This window comes from Notamacropus eugenii, chromosome 2 (assembly GCF_028372415.1).
Source record: "Notamacropus eugenii isolate mMacEug1 chromosome 2, mMacEug1.pri_v2, whole genome shotgun sequence".
Classification (NCBI taxonomy): Eukaryota; Metazoa; Chordata; class Mammalia; order Diprotodontia; family Macropodidae; genus Notamacropus; species Notamacropus eugenii.
Window position 1 is genome coordinate 538,917,571 of NC_092873.1, and position 23,428 is coordinate 538,940,998.

At 51.3% G+C, this 23,428-nt stretch overlaps 1 protein-coding gene across 2 annotated transcripts in view; it reads right to left on the reverse strand.

Annotated features, from left to right (window-relative positions):
• Window positions 1–937: 937 nt before the first annotated feature.
• USP33 (ubiquitin specific peptidase 33) overlaps window positions 938–23,428 on the reverse strand; it is a 51,234-nt gene continuing 28,743 nt past the window's right edge. The window contains exons 8-24 of one of the 2 annotated variants that reach the window (XM_072649910.1): window positions 22,971–23,084; window positions 19,104–19,182; window positions 17,600–18,017; window positions 16,488–16,613; window positions 15,583–15,698; window positions 13,042–13,214; window positions 12,840–12,910; window positions 11,449–11,482; window positions 10,994–11,039; window positions 10,599–10,779; window positions 8,696–8,822; window positions 7,231–7,400; window positions 7,017–7,098; window positions 6,083–6,191; window positions 4,672–4,774; window positions 3,071–3,139; window positions 938–2,059 (exon numbers count right to left, since the gene is read on the reverse strand). In XM_072649910.1, the coding sequence (XP_072506011.1) occupies window positions 1,902–2,059; window positions 3,071–3,139; window positions 4,672–4,774; window positions 6,083–6,191; window positions 7,017–7,098; window positions 7,231–7,400; window positions 8,696–8,822; window positions 10,599–10,779; window positions 10,994–11,039; window positions 11,449–11,482; window positions 12,840–12,910; window positions 13,042–13,214; window positions 15,583–15,698; window positions 16,488–16,613; window positions 17,600–18,017; window positions 19,104–19,182; window positions 22,971–23,084 (2,176 nt within the window). In that variant the 3' untranslated portion in view covers window positions 938–1,901. Of the gene's footprint in view, window positions 2,060–3,070; window positions 3,140–4,671; window positions 4,775–6,082; window positions 6,192–7,016; window positions 7,099–7,230; window positions 7,401–8,695; window positions 8,823–10,598; window positions 10,780–10,993; window positions 11,040–11,448; window positions 11,483–12,839; window positions 12,935–13,041; window positions 13,215–15,582; window positions 15,699–16,487; window positions 16,614–17,599; window positions 18,018–19,103; window positions 19,183–22,970; window positions 23,085–23,428 lie in introns of both variants that reach the window. The other variant, XM_072649909.1, reaches the window with a different exon arrangement.

The window sequence follows — 23,428 nt, forward strand, 5'->3', positions numbered from 1 at the left end:
AAAACCTGGGGCTCATCAGGCAAGGTTGCTGCACAGGATGCTCACTCTGTGATAGGTCAGGGAGTGCTCATACTTGGAGGGGAAAGGGAGAAAAGGGAGACTTGTCACAGAGCAGACACGGCCTTGGCACTTGGAGGCCAGGTTGCGCTCGGCAGGAAGTCTGGCAAACATTTCATGCTTGCCCTGTGAAAGATGGGAGAAAAGATGGGAGAATGTGGCCTTTGTGTTAATGAGGTGGATTCTGAACCAGACCAACGGTGAAGCGGGAGGGCAGGCCTCCAGGGCTCCAAGACAATGTGGAAAGTGTTGGGCGCAGGCTCTGTGACACCACACACTTCAGCGATATCTCTACCAATGGCCTGATAAAGGTCGGGAGGGACAGCCAACAGTGGGCATCCTGATGGATCTATCAAAGTGAAACCCAGCAGTTCTTCACGTCTTCGCAAAATTGGGTGGATGTGATCTGGAAAGGATACCGGCTTAACAGCCACAAAATCAGCAAGGTCTGCTTGTTGCATTCCCAGCACCTAGGAGACCCTTTGCAACCGTGCACTGAGGAGAGCTTCCAGGAACAGAGAGCTGACTTTTGCCCTCAACAAGGCCCTCTCAAATGCTGCATGTTTCAGGGGAAGCTCCAATTTAGGAAGGGCACTCACCCTAACCCTAACCCTAACTGGGGATATTTCATTTGGAGAAGACTTGGGGGCACTCAAGAGCCCTGAAATTTCTGAAGCTCTGACCCTGAAGAAGCCACTGGCCACTTTCGTTCCCTTCTCAGAGGTCTTCCAATGGAGGTGGGAAGGCCTCTCTCTCACAGCTTTGGGGTTAGCTGCTTAGGATCTCCCACCCTTGCCCTCCTCACTCATTTTCTCTTCTCATGCTCAAGGGCCTTGTGCCAAGCACAACCCCACCGGGAACACTTACAGATCTTCAAAGATTATTTTTAAAAATTACTTTATTGAGCTGGTTCAGAACATTGCTTGAGCCGTAGCAGCAACAAGTGGCCCCTCCCCCACCCCTGACCAGCGCCATCCAACTTTCGCAGGTAGTCATGCCGCAGAGCAGAACAGAATATTATTCAGAAGGAATGTCGATGCATTTGACAAAAGCTTCTGCAGGTGCTCTGCAGGGTGGGCAGGGTGATGGATGCATATTACAGACTACATGCTCTCAAAAGAAAAGGACCTAAAACTCGCGAGAGATATTACAGCCACTGACACCAATGAAATGTTTTCTGTAAGGATCAACATTCTAACATGGACACCGTACAAGTGATAAATGGCATCTGCTGACAAATCCATCTGAACCAGTGGCGCATGTCATCCATCCAAATGAGAAAGTGTGGCTGAGGCTTTCGTGGACCACACCGCTCTGTACTGCAGTGCCAAAAAAAGGAAGGAGGGGGACTTTTCCTGAGTTTGGGGAAATTCACTCCAATCCTGCAGGCCCGACCTGATCAATATAGAGGGGCCCTACAGAGTCCATTCCCACAGGTGCCCTTGGTGGAGTGCTCCACATGGGGTTAGAATTATGGGATAAGGATTTGAAAAACATTTTAAAAGTCATTTTATTTTACAAGTCTACAAAGGATACTATTGGGTTACATGTCATAAAAAAGATCAATGACCTACTGTCCACTGATTGAACAATCTCAAGACACGGAGCTTGTCTCTTTCAAAACGTGACCTTTGAAAGATTTCACAGTAAATTATTTAGCATTAAATGCGTCACCTGTAGTAGATTCCAAGTTGAGACATACTCATCCACAACTGTAATGCCCAGTGAGGAGGAAGAAAGGGGAGGAAGGTAAAAAAGCAAGAAAACAAACATGCTTTCAGGAATGGTTTCTTTGTGCAAGTGGGAAGGATTCCCCATGGATGCCATGATCCACGCTGTTGAGGTCAGAGAGCCCGGGTCTCTACTTCAATCTTCTCCTCCATTTGCTGCACATCTGGGTCAACAGGGGCAACAGGTGGGCGCAAGATAACCTCTGGTCCTCCACCATAGATGGACTGAAGGAAATTCCATGTTTCTTCAGAAATCTGCCCTGAATCTGCCCCTGGGAGAGGAACACCCACAGAGTCATGGTATCAGGTGTCATCGAGCCCTGCCCTGCCCTGTCTACAGACAGCAGCTAACCTGCAAACCACCCCAAAGGGCCTCCAAGCTAGGCTCCCCCACACTTCAGGCAAGTACAACCCAAGAAGTCAGTGAGAAAAAGGGAGGTGGGGGAGGGCCCACATCTACTGAAAACAGAAGAAAAAAATCACAGAGGGCAAAGAAAGCTTTGATCCCCCTCCTTGTCCGATACTTTCCACCTGTATTCTGACCCCATTCTGTCCCAAAGTGTCCAGTCCTCTACAGAGGGGAGATGAAATTGCTCTGGAGATAACGCATCATCTATTACTTCTCGCTCCAACTTGAAGAAAGGCTAGAGAAGAGAAGCTAACAGAAGCTCTGACTCTTGAAGACAGTGTCCATCCACTTGTCTGTCCATCCATCTAGTCATTCAACTTTCCATCTATCCAACTAACTATCTGTCTGTCCATCCATCCAACCTTCCTTCCTTCCATCCATCCATCCTTCCTTCTAACTTTTACCCAACCTACCTTCCATCTATCCTTCCATTCATCCAACCATCCAACCTTTACTCAACCTTTCCTTCCTTCCTTTCCTTCCTTCCTTCCTTCCTTCCTTCCTTCCTTCCTTCCTTCCTTCCTTCCTTCCTTCCTTCCTTCTTTCCTTCCTTCCTTCCTTCCTTCCTTCCTTCCTTCCTTCCTTCCTTCCTTCCTTCCTTCCTTCCTTCCTTCCTTCCTTCCTTCCTCGCTCCTTTCCTCCCTCCCTTCCTCTCTCCCTCCTTTCCTTCCTTCCCTCCCTCTGTCCACCCACCATCCCATGAGGTTTGTTAGCCTGGGAACAGGGATCTACCCCTCTGACCTCATTTTGAAGTAGCCTTTCTCCTTACTGAAATGTCATGACTTTCTAATAAATAACACCCACAACCTTGAAATAAGGCATGGGTGGGTAAGAAGCCCAACACAGGTAGGCATGTGTGCACCGCTCGGCTTACCTTGTTTGAGGATGATGCTACCACCCTTGCTGATGGCAATCTTAGTGTTATCAATGGGGCCGGGGGGATCTAGGACAGCAGAGGGAAAAAGGTCAAATGTGATGGTCACAAACACAGCAGATCTGTACTAGATTAACTGCAATCACGTGGCTGAAGTCTACATGGTCTCACTTCTGACCTCCCTGGCCTGCGCTGCCCACAGGGAACGTGGGACAAACGCTAGAAGGGGCATCAAGGCAGGGGAGCAGTGAGTGCATGCACCACCACTTTCTCACCAGCTCTGTGAGGTCAGGTGGGGTGGAAGCGGGGGAAGGCTTTGAACCCAACAAGGGTCCCAGAGCCAAGAAGCAGAAACTTATTGAGCTGTGGCACTGGGAACACACCGGGTTCTAAGGTGAAGGAAGCGGGTGTTTCAGGAGCCATAACAAAGACACTCCTGTCATTAATGGGAGCACCGATGGTGGACCCAGGGCTGGAAGGCATGTCCAGCACTGTCAGGGCCTGGGGTTCAGAGCTAAGACAGGAGTTGTGTCCATGGACTCCGAAGACTCCCTCATTCTTTCACCTGACTCAAGCTCCATGGCTCAGACAGGGTCTACACAGTTCACCATGGGACTTGATGGAAACCTGAGACCCCCAGAGGGCTCAGCAGGACTGCCTGGTAGGGGAGGCTCCTGCTAAGTTACTGCAGAATGAGAAATGAGGGAAGCAGAGGGCCAGGGAGAGGCTGAGGGGGTCAGGGAAAGGGCAGCCCTCCCTTCATTTATGATCTAGCCAGCTGTCTCCAAATGTGTCCAGACAGCAGAGAGTTTTAAAATCTCAAATTACTAAAAAAACCAACCTGCCAGACATGTATGGGCACTAGATGGAGGAGACAAGAATCTTAGGGACTTGGGAGCCAAGCAACCCCAAATCCTTGCTCGGGGAGGCTGAAGGAACTCAGCTCCTGACTGAACTAACTCTGAACATCCAGGTAGACTGAGTCCTGAAAACCTCAAGGTGGGGTTTCCCTCCTTTATTCTGGAGAAGGAGCCCCTGGAAGGGGCCCAGACAGGTCTTGTTGCTGCTCCAGACGGACCCTGCCTGGACAGGATATCCTTCCAGGGGAAGCTCCTCCTCTGGACCAAGGGCCATGGGCTCCCCCCTGGGACAGTCTCCTTGTCCTTTCCTCAGGACTATCCCAGGCTCTCAGGGTCTTTTCCTGAATCCCCATGGGGCAGCTGTTCCTCCTGTGTGATCACACCCATTACACTCATGTCCCCCATTGATGGGCACCTGCTCCATCCCCAGGTTTGACAGGGTGCCTTCTTCCTCTCTCTGATCCCCTGATCAAGTTCACATCTGGACACTTGGGCTACTTTTTGCTCGTCCAACACTCATTGGCTGGGACTCAGTGACTTGGGCTGCCCAGAAGTCCTCTTCAAGGGTAGGAAACTCAGACCTTTGACCTGCCACCATCTGCCGCCTCATGGAGCAGCCTTGCAAAGCTGTGGGACAAGTGTCCCATGGCTCCCAGACTTCTGGACAACAAAGCTCAGAACGAAGGAGACCAAAGGGAATTCTGAGGGAATCTGAGGGACGGCATCTCCCCAGTCACTCACCTCCATCTTTCCCTTTCACAAACCCTTCCCACTCTCTGAACCACTGCATGCTGATACAGAAAAATGCAGCCGGTGACTCCTCCTCCTGGAAGGCCCGGTTCAGCTGGAAGGGAGAAACAAGGAGGCTCCAGAGGCCACCCTCACCCCTTCCCATCTCACCTGAGCCCCAGCCGTCCCCACTCCTCCAGCCTCCTCCTTGTCCACTTCTTGGCTCAGGGTCCTTGGTCTCCCTCCCTTCCTGGCCACTGACACACAGTGCTGCTCATCCCCAACACCCCCAAACGCCAGCCCCCTTTTCCAGTCTCAAGGTGTGGCCAAGGCTCTGTGCGGGTCTCCTTCCAATGCCGGCCTCACTCTCCCGCCAGATCCTTCCCTCCTTCAGGTTCCTTTCTCCCATAGATGGCATCCATCCCCATCCTCCATGTCATCCAGATCCACAGCCCCCTGCCTTCCCACTCACCCCACAAATCCTACCCATCAACAGTTATTACCATTTCTGCCTTCCACCATCTCCCCTGCTCTGGAGCAGACCCTCCTCTGCTCGTGCCTAGAATATGGTGATGGCTGCTGGGGGCTCTACCACCTCCACAGTCTGTCCCTTGACAAGTGGCAGGCCTAAGCATCTCCCCCCGCCCCCACCCCTACTCTACCATTTCCTGACTGTCCAGCCGCTTCCACTGAGCCTGTGCCTTTGTCAGTGAAAAGACCAGACTAGACCTGGTTCTCAAGAACTTAGAATCTCCCCCAGCAGTTCAAACAGCAAGAGCCTGATACATGAACTGAAATGAAGTTATCACCAAAAATCATTCCCCAAAAGCTGGGTTAAATGTGGTTCACTACAAGGAGCATTTATTAAGCTCCTCCGGATGCGCCTGGGGACCTCTAGCATGGTGGAGCTGTGTCTCTCAAAGGCAAGGCATGTCCCATTGTCCCATCACAGTCTTAGATGGGAAGATGGAGGAGGCCCCCAAACAAGCTAATAGACACTGGGGGTGGAGGCAGGCATCCCCCTATCCCCAGCCCAAGGGCCTCTGGGATGTGGCGAGCAGGGGGCAGGGCAGCGTCTTGGCTCAGGTGGCAGATCCTCCCTTGGTAGGTCAGCTGGGACTCAGAGGAAAGGCTAGCCTCTGCGTGCCCCAATGTGTGCCGAGGAAGCCCCAACTCTGCAGCTTTCTCACGGTGACATAACAGCTCCAATCTCATGGTTGAAAAGGCCAGTGTGGGCACCAGGGCAGGACAGCTGAGGTGCACCAGGGGAGGTGACCAGGTCAGGGCCCCTATACTCTCCTCCTATGCTCTCCTCTGGTCTTTTCCATGTTTAGCTTTCTAAGCAAATACCAACTGTTCATCTACAACTAAGCCATAGACTCTGGCTTGGGAGAAACGGGGTGAGAGAGGAGGGCGCCCTTACCCGAACAAATGTGTCCAGCTCCATCTTTCTCCTTTTCTCTACTTTCTCTGCTTCTATCTGACAGGTGTGACACACATACAGATGGTTGACAGCCGGTCCTCCCCCGTACCTGGACCACAAGGGACGGCACCATTAACGCCTGTGAAACACCCCCTCCAGGTATGTTCAACCCGCCCTCAACACCTCCATCATAGCTCCATCGCTTGAATGCTCCAATTTCCATCGGAGGGAAGACATCCTCAAGGTCCACCAGGCCCAGTGGGGGGATGCCTGCCCCCCAAGGAGCCCTAACAACCTGGGGCAGGGCGGAGCTTCTGCCTCATGTCCACCCCACGACTGTGGCAGCTATTGCCCCTGTTTGCAGTGGATCCTTCCCAGGTCTAAAACTCCCACCTGTCTCTTTAGGGAGCACAGGAGAACAGGCTTAAGGACCAGCCAAATGGGCCAATGTGGGATGTCAGCCACACTGGCACGGCTGCCTCTGTGACACACAAGACAAAGTCAGAGTCTCTGCTCTGGGACCTGCCTCATTTTCATTCTGTGTCATGATTCTGATGAAGATTCCTGAAAATATCAAAGTAGCTTCAATATGGAAAATATGCAAGTGAACTTTCCCAAAATAGCTAGCCTGTTTCGTAATAAGGCAACTAAGAGGAATGTTCTGCACACTCTCCTAATCTGTCTTTGGGTCTGCACTGAATCAAGGGCCTTAAGGCTGGGCCTGACAGAGGGACTGAAGAGGAAAAGAAACTGACTGTGTGCTCATCGACTACTCCCCTTCCCTGTCCCCCTCCCCCCGTTTCCCCTCTCCTTTCTCTTTCTGCCCCCTCCCCTTCTCTTCCCCCCTTGCCACCCTCCCCCATCTGTGGTCAGTCACCCCTCATTGCTCCATGACCACGATCTGTCAGACTACAAGGAGAAGGAGGGAGGGTACCTGCTGTACAGATTATCCCAGATATTCTGAGGAAGCATCACAACAAGGTCCTCGATGTAGCCAGCTTTGTGTGGGGGGACACCTGAGAGGAAGGGGAGAGCAGCCCCTGGTCATTGGAGGGCCTTGACACACGGCGAGGTTGTCAGGGTCTCAGCCGGGCCCAGGTGGGCAGTGCCCCCAGAGAGGCCTCCCCCCATCCACCCCGACCTCTCACCTCCATGAATACAGAGGAAGTCATGGTTGGAGATGGGGCCAGGCTCGGCGAAGGTCTTGAATTTGTTGAGCCACTGCCGGGAGATGTAGAATTGAAGAAGGCTCGGCTCCATCATGTTCAGCAGATTGGACACGCGCCTCCTCTCCTTCTGTGCTTCCTCACTGCTTTTCCTGGGAAGATCAGATGCATTTCCTCAACGCGGGATTGCACCAGTCTCCTGACTGAGGCCCAGCCACCCTGAACCTCAGTTTCCTCCTCTCCAAAATGAGCAGGATACAGCCCAGCCACAGACTAAGATCTGACTTGTGCCTCATGGGCCACCTGCCTCAGCTTCCTCCTCTGTAAAATGAGGATGACAGGAGCTCTGACAAATATCAACGGGCATGAAAGTGCACTCTAGGCACCTCTCTCACCCGCCCTCTGCACTGCCCTCTTCACAAATGCACCCTCTGACCCTTTGGGTGGACCCCCCAAAGACACAAAAGGGAGAAGACCCCCCCAAAGAGAATTCTCAGCAGTCCCTGCACATCCACCAGGGGACATCAGATGTTCAGGACACCCACAGAGCCCCAGCCAGTGTGGACACCACCACTCCAAGGGATCCAGGGAAGGAGCCTTTCTACAGCAGCCTCCCCACCAAAGAGGATGGAATGGGTGTACCCCACTGGTCTGGTGCAGGAAAGACTTGCACACGCATGCACTTGTGCAATAGGTGTGTGCACACACTCAGACACACACGTGTGCACAGGGGTGGCCTCAGCAGCCCCCGCTCAATGAGGCCTTCCCAGCAGGGGCAACCTGGGGACCCAAGGCCTCGGGCACTTGGGCTGACCATTCCCTTGCACCATCGAAGGGCCTTTGGTGACGGAGCATCACAGACCCAGAAAGGAAGGGGACCACTGAGGATGCCCCAGGAATGGCGAGGGAAAGAGAGAGGCTGGCACCACACTTATCTAGATAAGTCACTTCACCACTGCCTGCCTCAGTGTCCTCTGTAACATGGGGGTCCCACTGGCACCTCCCTCCCCAGGGGGTCATGAGGCTCAGGGCCTGGCACATAGCAGTCACTTAATAAAAGCTCAAGGCAGCCTGCTTCTCCCCCTTCCAGGGGTGACAGTGATGGAAACGTGCCAGGAGTCTGGGTCCCTCGAGGAGGGCCGTCCTCTTCAGAGTGCTCTCCAGCTCACTCACTGTGCTGGAGATGTCCCTAAGGATACTGCCAACACAGGAGAGCCACTGGCCTCTTCCAGGCTCCTGATCCCTGTTCCCCTCCATGACCCACACCAGGGTAGCCCCTGAGGGCTTTGTCTCTGTATTTCCAGCAAGCGCTAAGGAGTCCAGCCCCAATGATGCTCTTGATGGTGGCCGGCCAGGGTGACTGGTCGCCATGTCCAAAGATGTCACTGCCAAATGGCCCATGTGGGGTTAGTGTAGGCGAGTCTCTCACAGGGCACTGTTTTCTTACCTATAGAAAAGCACATAAGCTTCCGCGTTCTGCACAGTTGCTTCTGAGACTTCAGTCACGCTCTGATCATCGAACTCGTACCACCGGGTATTGAGATTGTTGCGGCAGTAAGCGATGTAGTGTCCACCTGAAAGGGTCACGGGAAAAGCAGGTTAGCACACATAAGTATGAGAGCCAGTGGGGGCACGAGTGAAGACCCCTTTCCCTCCATGACCCAGCTTTGTCACATGTCCATTTCTGTTCTGCGAGTCTCTGAAAGTCAAGAGCAGGCTGCCTGGTGCCTCTCGGACCAGAGCTCATGGTTTACTGGGACAGATGGCCAAGACAGGGGAAGGGGTGGTGGCACCAGCTCCCATCTGGGATTCACTTGGTGCCCAGCGCCAGAATTACCCAGGATGGGCCGGGTGCTGCAGGCGTTCCCTGCAGTTCCTAGCAGATGCCAGTCTGAGGTCCCCCTCCAGCACTCTGGCATGAAGACATTGGTGGTCACTCCTTCTCTCCAGGTGCTTGTCTCCAGTGGGGATCACTCTCTTTTCCCCCCTCCCTGTCTCTCTCTGTGTCCCTCCCCTCCCACTTCTGTCTCTCTCTTTCCCCCTCACTCCATCTCTCCCTCCTCTGGCTCTCCTTCCCTCTCCCTTCTTTCCACCTTTCCCTCCCCCCATCTTTCCTCCCATTCTCTCTGTCCCCCTCTCCTATTCCCCTCTGTCTCTTCCCCCACTCCCCACTCTTTCTCCCTGGAGTTGAAAGATGCCTCAGTTTATCTGTGGGCAAAGGGACAGAGCCACTCTTGTGGCTAAAGGGGGGACGTCGTGTGTCTGCCTCTGATCAGGCCCAGAAGATGCCGAACATGGTGATCCTGCTTTCATGGGTAGGATGACTTTTCTGAATGTCTCTGTACACTGGGAATGTTGCGGTCTCCTAGCCTAGAAGCAAGGTCCCATTTCAGTCCCCAGCCTCTCCCACGGCCTCTCCCCTCTGCTCATCTTCCCAGGCTTCCATCTCCAGCCAGTCTGCTGTGCCTTGGCTACACCAATGTCTCCGCCCCTGACCCACACTGGGTATCTTTGGGTGGCCTTGCTCTTCTTGAAGCATTCCCAGCATTCAGCATGCAGCCAGGCATATCCCTGGTGCCTAATACACGAGCCACAACTTCCTCAACCATGCCTGTGTGTTAGGTGGGTGCCAATGTCTGACATGCTGTGAGCATCAGGCCCCTCAACAAAGCTGGAATGGGGCATGCCCAGGAAGTCATGAGCCCTGCTGTCTCTACAAGCAGACCAGAAGTGTTCCCAGAACACCAGAGACAGGGTTTGTAAGGAGTGGGAGGGTTCTGATCACGCCATGGAACTCAAGAACAGGCAGGACCTCGGACAGGTCCCCATTCCTGCCTGGGCACAGGTCTCAGGGAAAGTCGCAGGCCACAGTATCTGGTCCAGAAAACCATAAGACTGCAAATAGGCTGAGATCCTGGAGACTGTCTAATGAAAGCCATTTTCTTTACCTCAAATGAGCAAATTAAACATGGAGATGGATGATTTTTCTAAGGTAGGTCCTTCTTTCATTTCAGATGGTTCCTGGTAAGGCAGCTAAACTTGCGGCAGCCAATGCAATAACATTTTTGATTTTGGTTTGTTCTGTATAAGTTCACTGTGGCATCAACAGTGTGATCCTTCGTAAAGCAGGCCCCACAACAGTGGTTGAAACATTAAAACATGAGCGTGAAGATTTCTGGGAGCAGAGTCCGGCTGCCATTCCACACAACACAGGCTGATGCTGGCTGGACATGCTCTCACAGGCCACAGACTACCGCTTAGCCGGTGAGGCTTTGATGACCCGATTCACATGTGTGCCCATCACACCCTCATCAAAAACACTCAAGATGCAGCAAAGCCCATGTACTTACTGCTCGCAGTTCCATGGTGACAGATGACTGACAACAGGTCATAGGTCACGATCTGGGCAGGGCTGTCCTTGGCAAGGAATGGCTGAAGATCCAGGCCCTCCAGAGGAAAAGACACGTGGGTGCTGATTTTGGTAGAAAACATGAGCTCATGCCTGAACCTCTTCAGGTGGATGCATAAGATCTGCAAGGGAGCCAATGAGCCAAGTTACCCAGTGGTTACAGACTGGCTGGTTGCCTGCAAGGGTTGGGGGAGCCCGGAGAGAATCCACCTTCCAATCAAAATCTGAAGCGTGCTGCAGAGGGTGTGGCAACAGCAGACCAGGCAGATTTCCCCTCCCCCGACCCCCCAAGGCTGGCTACCATGTGAGGAACCAAATCAGAAATGCGTCACCCACCTCAGGAAACTTCTGCACCTTACAGAACTTCACTCCATTCCTCAATCTGAATAGAGAAGGGGAAACCAGGTTAGGAAAGACCCACGTACATAGCGAGGTCCAAGGCTCCACTGTTCAGGCCAGGGGAGGGGAGAGGTGGCCTGGAGTCACCTCACAGCCTGTCAGTGCAGGGCTGGACTGGGGGTGTCATCTAATCAATGGGCTGCCCTACCTCCCTGCCAGGCTACAGGGGGTACAGGACCAAGACTAGTTGAGGGCACTGCTCCCTGGGGCCCCACGCCTCCTGGCCTCCCACCCTGGAGACCCTTTGCCTATGTGCTCATGCCAAAGTTCCTTGATCTCCTGAAAACTTGGCACTGGCCTGCCCCATAAGCCAGGGACTTGGCACTTATCCACCCACCTGCCCCTAGACTTGGGGCCTTCTCTGAGGGCAACAAAGGGCTTCTTCCACTTACTTTTTGCATCTTTCACAACTGTACATGTTGTCACCTGTAGACAGAAAAAGCCTTGAACATCTCTGCAAAATCAAATCCACTCCTTTCATAACACAGGGTAAATGGCAAGTTATTCCAGCCTCTTCCACACCCCTTTTATGGATGAAGCCTGTGCAGCTGCTGAGGCCAGGGCACAAAAAAACCACAGGGAGACCACATAGTCCAGGAACCCATCCTGGGGTGTGTGCTAGGAAAGGCCAAAGCCCACCTCTGCCTGGGGGGCCCCTATTTTCTAACTATCTAGAAGCACTTCACCATGCCCACCTTTAAGGAGGGAGAAAGGATGAAACAACTCCACCCAAGAATCCAGTCAGTGTCAGAGACACAGACTCCCCCAGTCTAGGAGATGAGGGAGGGAGTAGTGGGGCAGGTGGAGGAGGGTTAGAATCGCAGAGGAAGTCATCCCGGGGATGATGGGGGCTTGGAAGCAGGATGCTAGGGGGTAGGGGTCTACACACAGGACCACTTGCCTGCAGGAAGGAGTACAGCACATGTTGGACCCCTTGCTTGCTGGATAGGAAATTAAACTTTACACGCAATTCTAACCCTAACCCTCGGAGAGAGTAGAACTAGAAGCCATGGGCAGAGAGACATTAGACTGGAAGGAAAATTAGACTCGAAGGAAAATAACCCTTGGCTGAGAAGAAGCTGTTGGGTTAAGCAAGTCCGTGTTAGATTAGCCTTGGAGGCACCTTCCCCATATTCTGTGACTAGGGAAGGAAGGGGGAGCTCCTGGTAAGCTTGCAGGTGACCCTTGCTGTTTCCAAGAGGACCCCAAGGGTCAGCACTGGGAGCAGGGACAGAAGCCACACTATCAGAAATGGGGGGCAGTGAAGAGGCAGAGAAATGAAGTCTGAACTGCCTTGTAGCCAAAGAAACCCCAAGGGAAGCAGTGGTGGTGGCTGCTGTTGGGGGCAGAGACAAGAATGCAAGTCTCAACCCAGAAGGGAGGGGACATGGAAGCGAAGGACAACTAACCCCCATAAGAAGGAACGAGGAATGTTTTTAGTGCTAAGGATGAGATCTAAAACATCCATGACTGCTTCCCTAAAAAAGAGGCTGCTTCATTTCCCAGATTTCAGCAAAGCCTTGCAGTTTAAATAATGCAGAACAAAGACAAGGCACAGCAGCAGGAGCAGAACAGACCACTAGAGGCTGGGTCAGGTGAGGGCCCCTTCACACCTGACCCTAACAGTCAGTAAAGCAACACACAAAAGGCTGAGAAAGATGACTCTGCATCACCCCCACTCCTGAAAACTCAGCCATCTGAGGAAGGGATCCATCTACCCCCCCCAGATCAAAGGCTGCCTGCACTGACATCCCCTATTACAAATGGGAGGAAGTCGCCTTACCTTTGAGCTCATCTCTGGCGAAAAAGGCAGCGAGACAATCTTGCAAGGTCACTACTGGGCCCCAAAACCAGCTAGGGACACAGGAGACAACAAACCTGGAAAGTCATTGACAGAAAAAGAAGGGCCAGCAAGTGTAGTGCTGGTCACGGAGAAACAAGAGGGGACCCTGGACAGAGTCTGTGGTCAACAAGGGTGAACGTACCTGCGCAAGTACTCCATAAGCAGGGCAATCCAGCCTTGGGGCGCGTACGCCTCCCCACAGGAGCCCGCCTTCACCATGGAGGTTGGGTGGCTCGCCGAGTGCAACCGAGCCAGGTCCTCCTTGCCAGGGATGGGCAGGGACAGATCCTGAAAGGTCTCGAGCGTCACTGACACCTGCAGCAGCAAAACGCGGCACGGAATCTCACCAGGCTTCCCTCACCAATGGCTCTTCTGCAGCGAGCTGCCAGGGAGTCCCAATGGACTTGCTCCTTGGGGCCAGGCCCCATAAGCCCCACACAGAGCCCCATTTTCTGGAGCTGCAGCCCTGCCTGAGAAGCCCTAGCTGTGCCATACTGGGCCTAACCCAGCAAAGGGCAAGCCCAGAGAATCTCCAGCATTGAGGAAATGCCTGACTGATCCTGCACAGAGCAACTTGATCGTTCTGACCTAATGACCAGTGCTGGGCTTGGGTTGGCTGGGTCAGAGCTCCAACAACACCTCTGGATCAGTCCACCTTCTCAGCCATGGTGGGTGCCAGTCTGGCTGGGTACTGAGCGCTCCCACACAGGAACTTCCCCGTTAAGGAGGTGTCAGTGCCTGGGCACGTCCCTTTGCTCTCATGGCTGACTACGCAAACTGAGCAGCTTCACACTCAAACAGCGCACACATTCCGCACCAAAGCCTTTCCTTCCCCAAGGCTGCCACGAAGACTTTGTGGGCTCTTCTGCTGGAGCCATCATCCCCCTGGCTTTGGCCAAGATCAGTGCTCATTCAGATGCTCTCTTCTTTCCTTCTGGCTCTAGTGTCACTAAAAGAGCAGCCACCTGTACCTTTGACCTTGGCAGCTTCATTAGCGGAGATAACACGTGCTGCTAGGAATGTGTGATTTTGTGGCTGTCATGACTTGCTATGCTACTTTCCCTAATCCTGAACGATCCTCCTGTATCTATCTCAAACACATTTCTCATCTGCTGCTCTCTTACATAATATTTCTCCATCACGCCGTTCTTTGCATTGGTCATAGTTCTCTTTTCCTACTTATCCTTACCTGGTTTAGAGAGGAGGACTCAGTTTTCCAAAAAGAGATGAACAGAATGTCATCTTTGTTTCTGAAAGAAGCCTACATAATACAGAGATCATGTTTTCCATACTGGAATTGGTTTGAAACTCTCCTGAATAATCTCTAGGGCTGTAAAATTGAGGATTTTTCACTATTCCATTCAAGTCAGGTTTGTTATAAAGACTCTTACTGCTATTTTTACACCAGGGTGTATGCGCATGCGCGCATGCACATGTACATGTGCGCACACACACACACCATGGGCACACACATATACCAGACATGGACACACACAAGCACGGGTACGCACACACGCCTCCTTGTTAGCGTTCCCCTCAGCACTTTCTAATTGGGCTTGTATTTTGACTAATGTTATAAAAACTTCATAATTCCTGGAGTGTGTACAACAATGGTAACCTTGAGACCATCTTTTCATGCGAAATTCTTAAGTCTGTTAATCCTGTGAATGTTCCCTAATGGACATACTGTTGGGTTGGTCCATTCAGTATCACTCTCTTTAGTCAGAGGGGAATTTAATGCACTTATTCTCTGGGGGGAAGGTTTTCCTATTAAAAGTAAGAGGGGTTTCCTAACTAGGTTTCTTGGGGGCTCACACCTGGAGCTGAGACAATTCTGTACGTGTGTCTGGCACCTCTTCCAATTCCTGATGTTACTGAGTGACCAGTGAAGCAGTCACAGGGGTAAACAATATGGCAACCAAGAAAAGGTCCACAGGCCTGCTTGGCCAGATCAGGAATGCCCCATGGCTGCAAGGATGAAGGGGGCAAGGTACCCTATGAAGAACGCACCAAACTTCCACCTTAGCTCTCCCCTCACTCTCCATGGGATTGTGGGAAAAATAAGGTGGTATGACAGTGCACAAAGCACTGGGCCCAGAGTCAGGAAGACTCGAGTTCAAATCCAGTCTCAGACATTCACCAGCTTTGTGACCCTGGTCAAGTCATTTAACTGCTGCCTGCCTCAGTTTCTTCATGGGTAAAATGGGGATAGTAATAGTTCCTGCTTCCTAGGATTGTTGTGAGGCTCAAATGGGATGATAATTGTATGGCTTAGCACAGTACACAGTAGACACTAGATAAGTGTTGGATGTTGTTAGATTGCATGATTTTTAAAGACTTAAGCCAAGTGTAAAAACGAATCCAATTTCAAGAGGTCAATCACTACATGACTCAGTTCAGACAGGAAACTGTCAAATTCATAAATTATCTGTTAAAATATGAATATCTGACTTAAATGTAGCAACTCATACTGTCAGGGGTGCATAATGAGCATCATTACCGGAGGAAAAGGAGGAAGCCTGCCCTGCGGGGGTGTATCTCTGGAGGAAAGGGGAGGGCAGCCACCACCAGGCTCGAGCCCCAGCCCCATCCCCGCCCCTCATGACAGGAGTGCCAGCCACAGGTTCCTAGATGGTCCCAACCCATTAATGCTCCTCAGGGAGGGGCCATCCACAGCACTCACCCGATCACAAGTCAGACACTGCACAGAGCTCACGATCGTTCCATCAAAGATGTCTGAAATGACGCTCCGGTATCTCTTCTGCTGCTTTTTCCTCTTTGGAGATGAGGCCGGCAGGGCTATGGGACAGAGAGGAGAGGTAACCATCCATGTCAGCACCTTTCACACAATCCTCCTCAAACCAAGAGCCTCCCTTTTGGGAAAAGGCTGAATTACGGCCGTGGGCACACAGAGGTGCCATCCATGAGAGGAGGTTGTAAACAGACCCCCAAAAGAGTCGAGAGACATGGGCTCTTGTCCCAGCTCTGCCACCAACTTGGTCATGAGGGGGAGCCACTGCACAAAGCACAGGGCCTGGCCTAACCCACTCACTAGCTGTGAGACCTTGGGCAAGGCCCATGCTGGCTGGCTACCTCAATTTCCCCACCTGTAAAATGAGTATAATAACAGGGTGACCTTGAGGATCCAATGAGATGTGTTTGCAGGGTGCACTCTGGAAATGATGGCCATTGTGAACCAGCAGATAATCCTTGGACACCTCCCTTCACTAAGCTCTCCACGTCTGAGTGCCCTCATGGTGAGACAATGTGGGCTCTGACAGGGCTGGAACAGACAGCCACGGAGGTCATCGGAGGCACCAAAGGGCACATGCATTTATTCAACACTTAGCATGTGCCAGGTGCTGGACAAATGATCTCACTGGATGCACATGCCATCCCACTTTATGGATGAGGGCATTGAGGCAGAGTGTAAGTGACCTGCCTGGGGACACATAGCATGTAGGAGGTCTCCTGACTCCAGATCTGGTGCTCTGTGCTCTGTGGCACCCCCTGGCTGTTGGTGCAACATGCTAAAAGTCAGCATTTCTGTAGACCTTGAATACAGTGACTTGGCCGATAAATGTTTACCTCTTTTGTGGCCAGAGACTGAACCTGGCCACAAGGAACCCGATTTGGGAGGGCTGGAAGACAAGCGTGGATTGCCTCCTTCAACTGATGGGAGATGGTCGTTCAAGTGATTCTCAGGGGCAGGTTCTGGAAACGGCAAATGTTTGTGTTAGAAGCAAACTGGCAACTCTCCAGAAAAGGAGGAAAGGTTTCAGGGGCTGGACCAGGGAAGAACCACAAAATAACAAGGAGGAAACAAGCACTTTCCTCTAAAACTCAGGCAGATCTTTTAGAGGTCACTCACTGAGAGGGCTCAAGTCAAGCCTGAGATCAATGTCTGGCTTGGCCACGGGCCGGATGTGTCCTGCCTCCTGCATCCAAGAGAGATGTGATGGGAGGAGGTGGAAGGAGAGGAGGGAAGAGGGGAGGGAGGAGCCAGGCAGAAAAGGTATCCCTCAGGTCTGAGCACCTGCCATAAGCTTGGGTGAGCCAAGGCCCATTCCTGGATGGAATCACACGTGTTGTGAAGCATTCCAAAGTCACTGGGAGCAGGGATGTAACATGAGTGGGTCACTTGAGGGGCCAGCCTGCAGTGAGCTTGTGCTGAGCCAAGCAGGCAACAGCACTCGAGAGGGTCAGAGGCTCAGGGGAATGCAGGGGCACACCACATCGAGCAAGGTCTTGGGTGCTCACCAGGGCCACAGGCTGACCCACAGAAGCCCAGTCCCTGCTCAAAGCTGCTGCAAGAGGAGTCACTGAGCCTAGATCCAGACAGGGAGGCAAGGCTGGAAGCCTCTCCAGGGTCTCTCCATGGATCTTGGTCAGCACAAGGATGCAGATGGGCAGGCAAAACCAGAGACAAGTGCATATAGGAGTGCTGCCCCCAGGGACACATGGGTCCCTGAGTCTGCAGACAGATCTCAGATTTCTTTTAACCACACAATGGCTCCCACTGAACATTCCACCCCTCCCCAAATTCATTCAAAGCAGTAACTCTGAGCACATGTACATCTGTGAAATGTTACCCCGCAGTAAGTTGTCGCTGTACAGTGCCCCTGTAGCACCTCCTGCTCCAGCCACCAAGTCACCCTTCATCTGTCCAGGCCCCAGGGAAGAACCCCACTGGTGCTCACCTGAAAGCCGGCTGTGTATCTGCACTTTGACAGTTTCCTGGCTGTTTAAAATGTCCGCCATCTCTGATAAAGTGTCTACGTCTTTCTCGAAGTCGTCCTCAGGACTCTTGGGGTTCGCCTTGTTACACAGAGCTTTCTCTTTTGCCATCCCAAGGCTAGGGTTGTTCTCATCCTCCTGGATTAACATGGCAGTCTCGGTGTGGTCTTCTATCAGACCACGGGAGCCCATCTCGTTCTCGGTTTTGTCACTGCTCCCACACGACTCACACGACTGGAAGTCCATCTCCGATGGGCTCTTCTCCTCCTCCAAGCTCTCCTCACCCAGCCCAGGAGGGGCCCCATCCTCAATCTCCATGACCTGCTCTTTGAGCTCCTCGTGAAGCAGGTCCATTAAACATCGGAGGAATTCCTGAGCATCCTGGATAGGAAGAGTGGAGAGGCATGGGGTCAGATTTAGGGGGATTTGGCTTTTCCACTTATTACCTGGAAGTCACTTTAAGTTGTCATCTGTTTCCTCATCTGTAAAATGGGCAGGATAATCCTAGCAGCCTCCCCACTCTGAACTGTTGTGAGGACCCACTGAACAAACCTCATGGCTTTGTACAAATGCTCAGCAGCAGCACCAGTTTCTATGGACCTTGCTCTAAAATCTCTGACCCTGTGGTACAGTCTTTAAGTACTAAAGCCAAACATGGACTCCCATAAAACCCCTCTGTCATTCCCCATGATGACCTGGAGGGGAACTGGGGCTCCTGATGGCTAAGTCAGCTCTGGCTGCCCTGGAGTGTGGGGTGCTCCTGAGGCCAGCCTCACTCAGTGGTGCCTAATGAAAGATCCCTGTCCAAGGAATGGCCATGCTCCAACCCTATGGTGCCTGGCACACAGTAAGTGCTTAATAAATCTTGACTGAGACCACCGCATCAGCGATAAATAATACTGGAGACAAAGTGGATGCTCCTCAGTGCATCTGGAAAATTTCTGAACACACATGGGTGTGTATAGATTAGCATATATATTTTTGCCCTAGTTTTCCAAAGGGAGGAGAGGTCACTTCTGGAACAACAGAGGAAGGTGGGATTGTACACCAATTCTTGACTGGAAAAACTGACAGGCTCAGAAATGTCTTAAGAAGTCACAAAAACTCCCCCTTGGGTTGGCTCCATGCCAGCCATGAGGTCTCATGAATTCTTCATGCTCCTACTGCCCTATCTTCTGATGCTCACAGACCTGGGGAAAAACATCGCTGCCTACTAATCACCCATCCTCTTGGTCCTGAAGCCTCAAGCTATTTCTACTTCAGGACCACTTTGTTTACATAATACCCTGGATCCAACCCTCAGTAGACCCAAACAATTATTTTGGTGACCTTGAAAACCAAAGGCCAAACTGCAGAGACTCATTGTTAACACACTTTTCCCACAAAAATACTGCCAGCTATGACTTGTTGTGACAAAGTCAGTTCAAGCTTCTATCACCAGATAAAATTCAGTGAGGACCAACTTACTTGTTGGGAATAACCTCGAAATGCTGGGTTGACAGTTTTAATTCCTTGAAACAAATTAGTTGGAACAACAGATCCAGGCCTGGGGAGGGAAAGAAAACATTCAGAAATGGCAACATCACTGAGATTTGCAGTTTCCATCTTAGTCATTTGTAAAAATGTTGTAAAACAGAGAGGTTAAGAAAAAGATTCAAGGGCATGCTCAACAGCGATTCTTATCAATGAGCAAAACAAAATGCTGCCACAGCCTGAATTCTGTCTTCTTCCTAAGACGGAACGCTGCTGGATGGGTCTTGGATGAAGCCCCGGAAATCTCTTCTTATATAAAACCAGAGGTCAGGAACAAACAGAGATCACTAGGGAATGACAACGCTCCTCTGCCGCCTTTAAAGGACATCAGCCCAGGCCAAAGTCTAGCCTCTCACACCCCAGACCTCCTTAGATTACAGAGACACACCCAAAAACCAAGACATCTGTTCTGTGCTGGGGCCCCCTAGGACCTGCTGTTTCCATGCCAGAACTCCAGGAGAACCCCCTACAAACACCACAAAGAATGTTAATTTGTGGTTTTCTGAGCCACTGGCCCACAGGGCAAGGAAGGACAGTCTTGCTCCCTGAGGCTACTCTTTTTCTTCAGATCACTGGAAAAAATAAGAATACATATTTTTGAATTAGCAAGATGCAAATGGGACCCTATTTTCTGCCCATGAGTGAAATATGTCAAAGGGCCCAAAGGGATGACCTTTGCCAGCCTGTGGCTGATGCACACCACCCAAGGACCAGCAACCAGTGCTCCTCGCAAGGCAAGATCGCCACTGTCTACAGCTGTGGAGCCCTGTCTTGGGGCAGCATCCCATCATCGCTTTCTGGATCCTGCAGGCGTTAAGCTTTAACCTCTCCTATGACCAGTGCCAGACTTTAGAATCAGCCTTCTCTTGTGGGAAAGCGGATGGGAGCCAACTCTTCTCCCCTGGGGGCTGGGCAATCTGTAGACCTGCTCAGGCCTTGGGGAAAGAGAGCTCACAGCCACATTCCCTTCTGAAATCATTGTGGACCTGGGGTCTGGAGTGTTCTCTATTTTCATCACAGAGGAATCTTTTTTAAAAAAAAAAACAAACCATACTATCAATATTCATTTTTTAAAAAATATGGAGTTCCAAATCCTTCTCCTTCTCCCTTGCCCAAGATGGCATGCAATCTGATATAGGCTATATATGTGCAGCCATGTTAAACATAATTCCATGGTAGTCATGTTGTAAAAGATGAAACAGACCAAAAGGAAAAAAACCAAAACACAAAAAAGTGAAAATAGTCTGCTTTGGTCTACATTCGGACTCCACAGTTCTTTCTCTGAATGTAGGGGGCACTTTCCATCATGATATGTTCTTTGGGATTATCTTGGATCAATGTACTGCTAGGAAGAGCTAAGTCTATCAAAGTTAGTCCTCATACACTGTGGCTGTCATTGTTTACAATGTTCTCCTGGTTCTGCTCCTTTCACTCAGCATCAGTTCATAGAAGTCTTTCCAGGTTTTTCTGAAGTCCACCCACTCATTATTTCTTATAGCATGATAGCATTGCATTACATGCATATACCACAACTTGTTCAACTGATGGGCCTCCCCTCAATTTCCAGTTCTTGGCTATCACAAAAAGGGCTGTTAAAAATATTTTTGTACATACATGTGGGTCCTTTTCCCATTTTTATGATCTCTTTGGGATACACACCTAGCAGTGGTGTTGCTGGGCCAAAGGGTATGTAGTTTTCTAGCCCTTTGGGCATAGTTTCAAATTGATCTCTAGAGTGGCTGGATCAATTCACAACTCCACCAACAATGCATTAGTGTCCCAATTTTCCCACATCTTCTCCAACATAGAAGAATCATTTTTGACAAGGCTTGTCCTAAGTTAAGAGGTCCTCCTGACAGCATGTGTGCTTGAAAAAATTCCAGCTCCAGTGTGTTTGTCCCCTGGGGTCCACAGTCCAATCGTTCTGATTCCCTACTCTCTCCCTGGAGTAAGATCATGCCATCATTGTTTTGGCTTCAATGTCACGATGGTCTATCAGTCAAGGTCACAGCTCTGTGGGGAGGATATCAAATTTATTATGTTTCCACTATCCTCTTTCCTCAACACAAACACTTGTCCCTAACAAGTCATTAGAAAGGCAATACTCAAACGGCCCCTCAGTCTATGAGGCCCCTCTATGTTTCTGAGTCCACCTGGAAGGAATGAAGAATATCAGAATTGGTGCCTCAAAGACCAGCTCTCTTTAAAGAAGGCCTCCTGCTCATTCACAAAGACCTGAGACTATGCATATTATTGAGGTGTGTTTACCCTGAGGGAGCAGGATCATCTCTCAGCGAAGGGTATGTGTGAGAGCAACGTAATTCATTCAACAGCCCAGCTGGCTCCCTGACACCTTCTCCAGGTGTGTCTGTCTCAAAAACTATACTGTGAATAAAATATGCAGGTTACCATACACCGAAACCATTTGTCCCTCATTTGTCTGACCACACTATATACTTTTAACATCTTTATACCAAAAATGGAAGTAATCAAGTTTTCTTCATGAGAAATGTGTCTGATGTGCATTTGCTCTCATGGGAACTAAGGGCATGGAAGAGGTCTACTCAGCACCAAAGGCAGTACAAAGATTGAAGAGCTTGGGAACTCCTCCTTTGAAAATCTCAGCTTTCCGTGAGCAATCCAGTCTGTGGTCCAGCCATCCCTCTGCTCCTGGCTTCCTGTAAGTTCTGCAGGAGATCCTCTCTGATCCCCAATACCTGTTGATGGAGTGATGCCCATCTGCTCTCCTTCCCTTCCTGGTCTCACTTCACCAGCTTGCCAGGCCCACACAGCCTTGATGGTCAAGGTTAATAACACGGCAGGGCCAGATCCCCAACGCCACATCACTCTGCTATTTTTGGATCAAGCAAGATTGGAATCCTTACACCTGGTCCATGATCGATAGCCATATGGGTCATCAGAAGACCCCGGCTGGGACCCAGCTGGTTCGCCTCCAACTTGATTCACGCACTGATGGTCCTGTTCATCACAGGGTGCTCTGACCTCATCGGCTCTCTTTGGATTGACCGTGGGTAATTGGAGCAATGTCCAGAGAAAGACTGTCCTAGAAAACTCCTCTCGTGGTCTTTGGCACATCATCCTCTGATGATGCACACTGGCATGGACAGAGCCCTGAGGTCACACAGGCTCTCCCAGACCAATCCAAGCTCAGGCTATCTGCACCTCACACCAAGTAACAAGACCACACTGCCATACAGCTTGTCAGAAGACACTGACACCAACTGAAGCATAGACAGGCGTGTGCTCACCCCCCAGGTTCCACTGTAAGGGAGCGTCTGTGCTGCAAACTGGTCTTCCTTCAGTTACCAAACACGCCACTGTCTCGCCCCAGGACAGCCCAAGGACGACAGGAGGCCCACGGAGACTCAGCCGAAACACACGCTCCAGACAGGCAGAAGGTGGTCTCCTCAGCCTGGACAAGGCAGCAGAACGAGCCTCCAGCGTTCCTCGGGAGACATTTGACTTGATGTCAAGCAGCAGAGAAATCAGACATGGGAAACATGATGCTTGGTGCAGCTCCCCTCATCCGATGATCACATTGACCATGAGTGTGTTATACACCACCCCACCAAGGTCACACTGACCACAAATGCAAGTTTCACCTCCCAAAGGTCACAGTGAACACAAGTGTGGATTATACACCCCCCAAAAAAGGTCGTACTGACCATAAGAGTGGGTTATACCCCCCCCAAGATCACAGTGACAAGAGTGGGTCACTCTCCACTAGACCTCCCACAGTTAAAGACATAGCCTGACAGAATCTTGCCTCCAAGCACATACCTGCTTCTGTGCCAGAGCTCTGTCATCAGCTTAAGATAGCTCTTACAGATGGCAGGTTTCTTCTCCGTCCGGGCCAGGCCTCCACAGTCCAGAAAGAACTGGGTCAATGGCGGGCTAACATAAAGGGAGACAGAGCAGAGAAAAGTGAACAAAAACAGTTCCCAGTCTACAACACGTACTACCATGCACTACCTCCCAGCTCCCCCCCAGCACCCAGCCCCGCCTGCCAGCTCCATCCCGGCATCCAGCCAGGCCCGCCAGCTCCTCCCCACAGCGTCCAGCCTGGCCTGCCGGCTGCACCTCAGGGGGCCTAGAGCTGCTTTCTGCCTCTTTCTGGGTCTCCAGCACTTAGCATGGTGCTTGGTACATAGGAGGTAACAGACTAGCTGCAGCAAGATGAGGATGACACAACATCTCCTCCCACCTGAGCCCCACTTTGGGTCCCCCAAAGGTCAGTG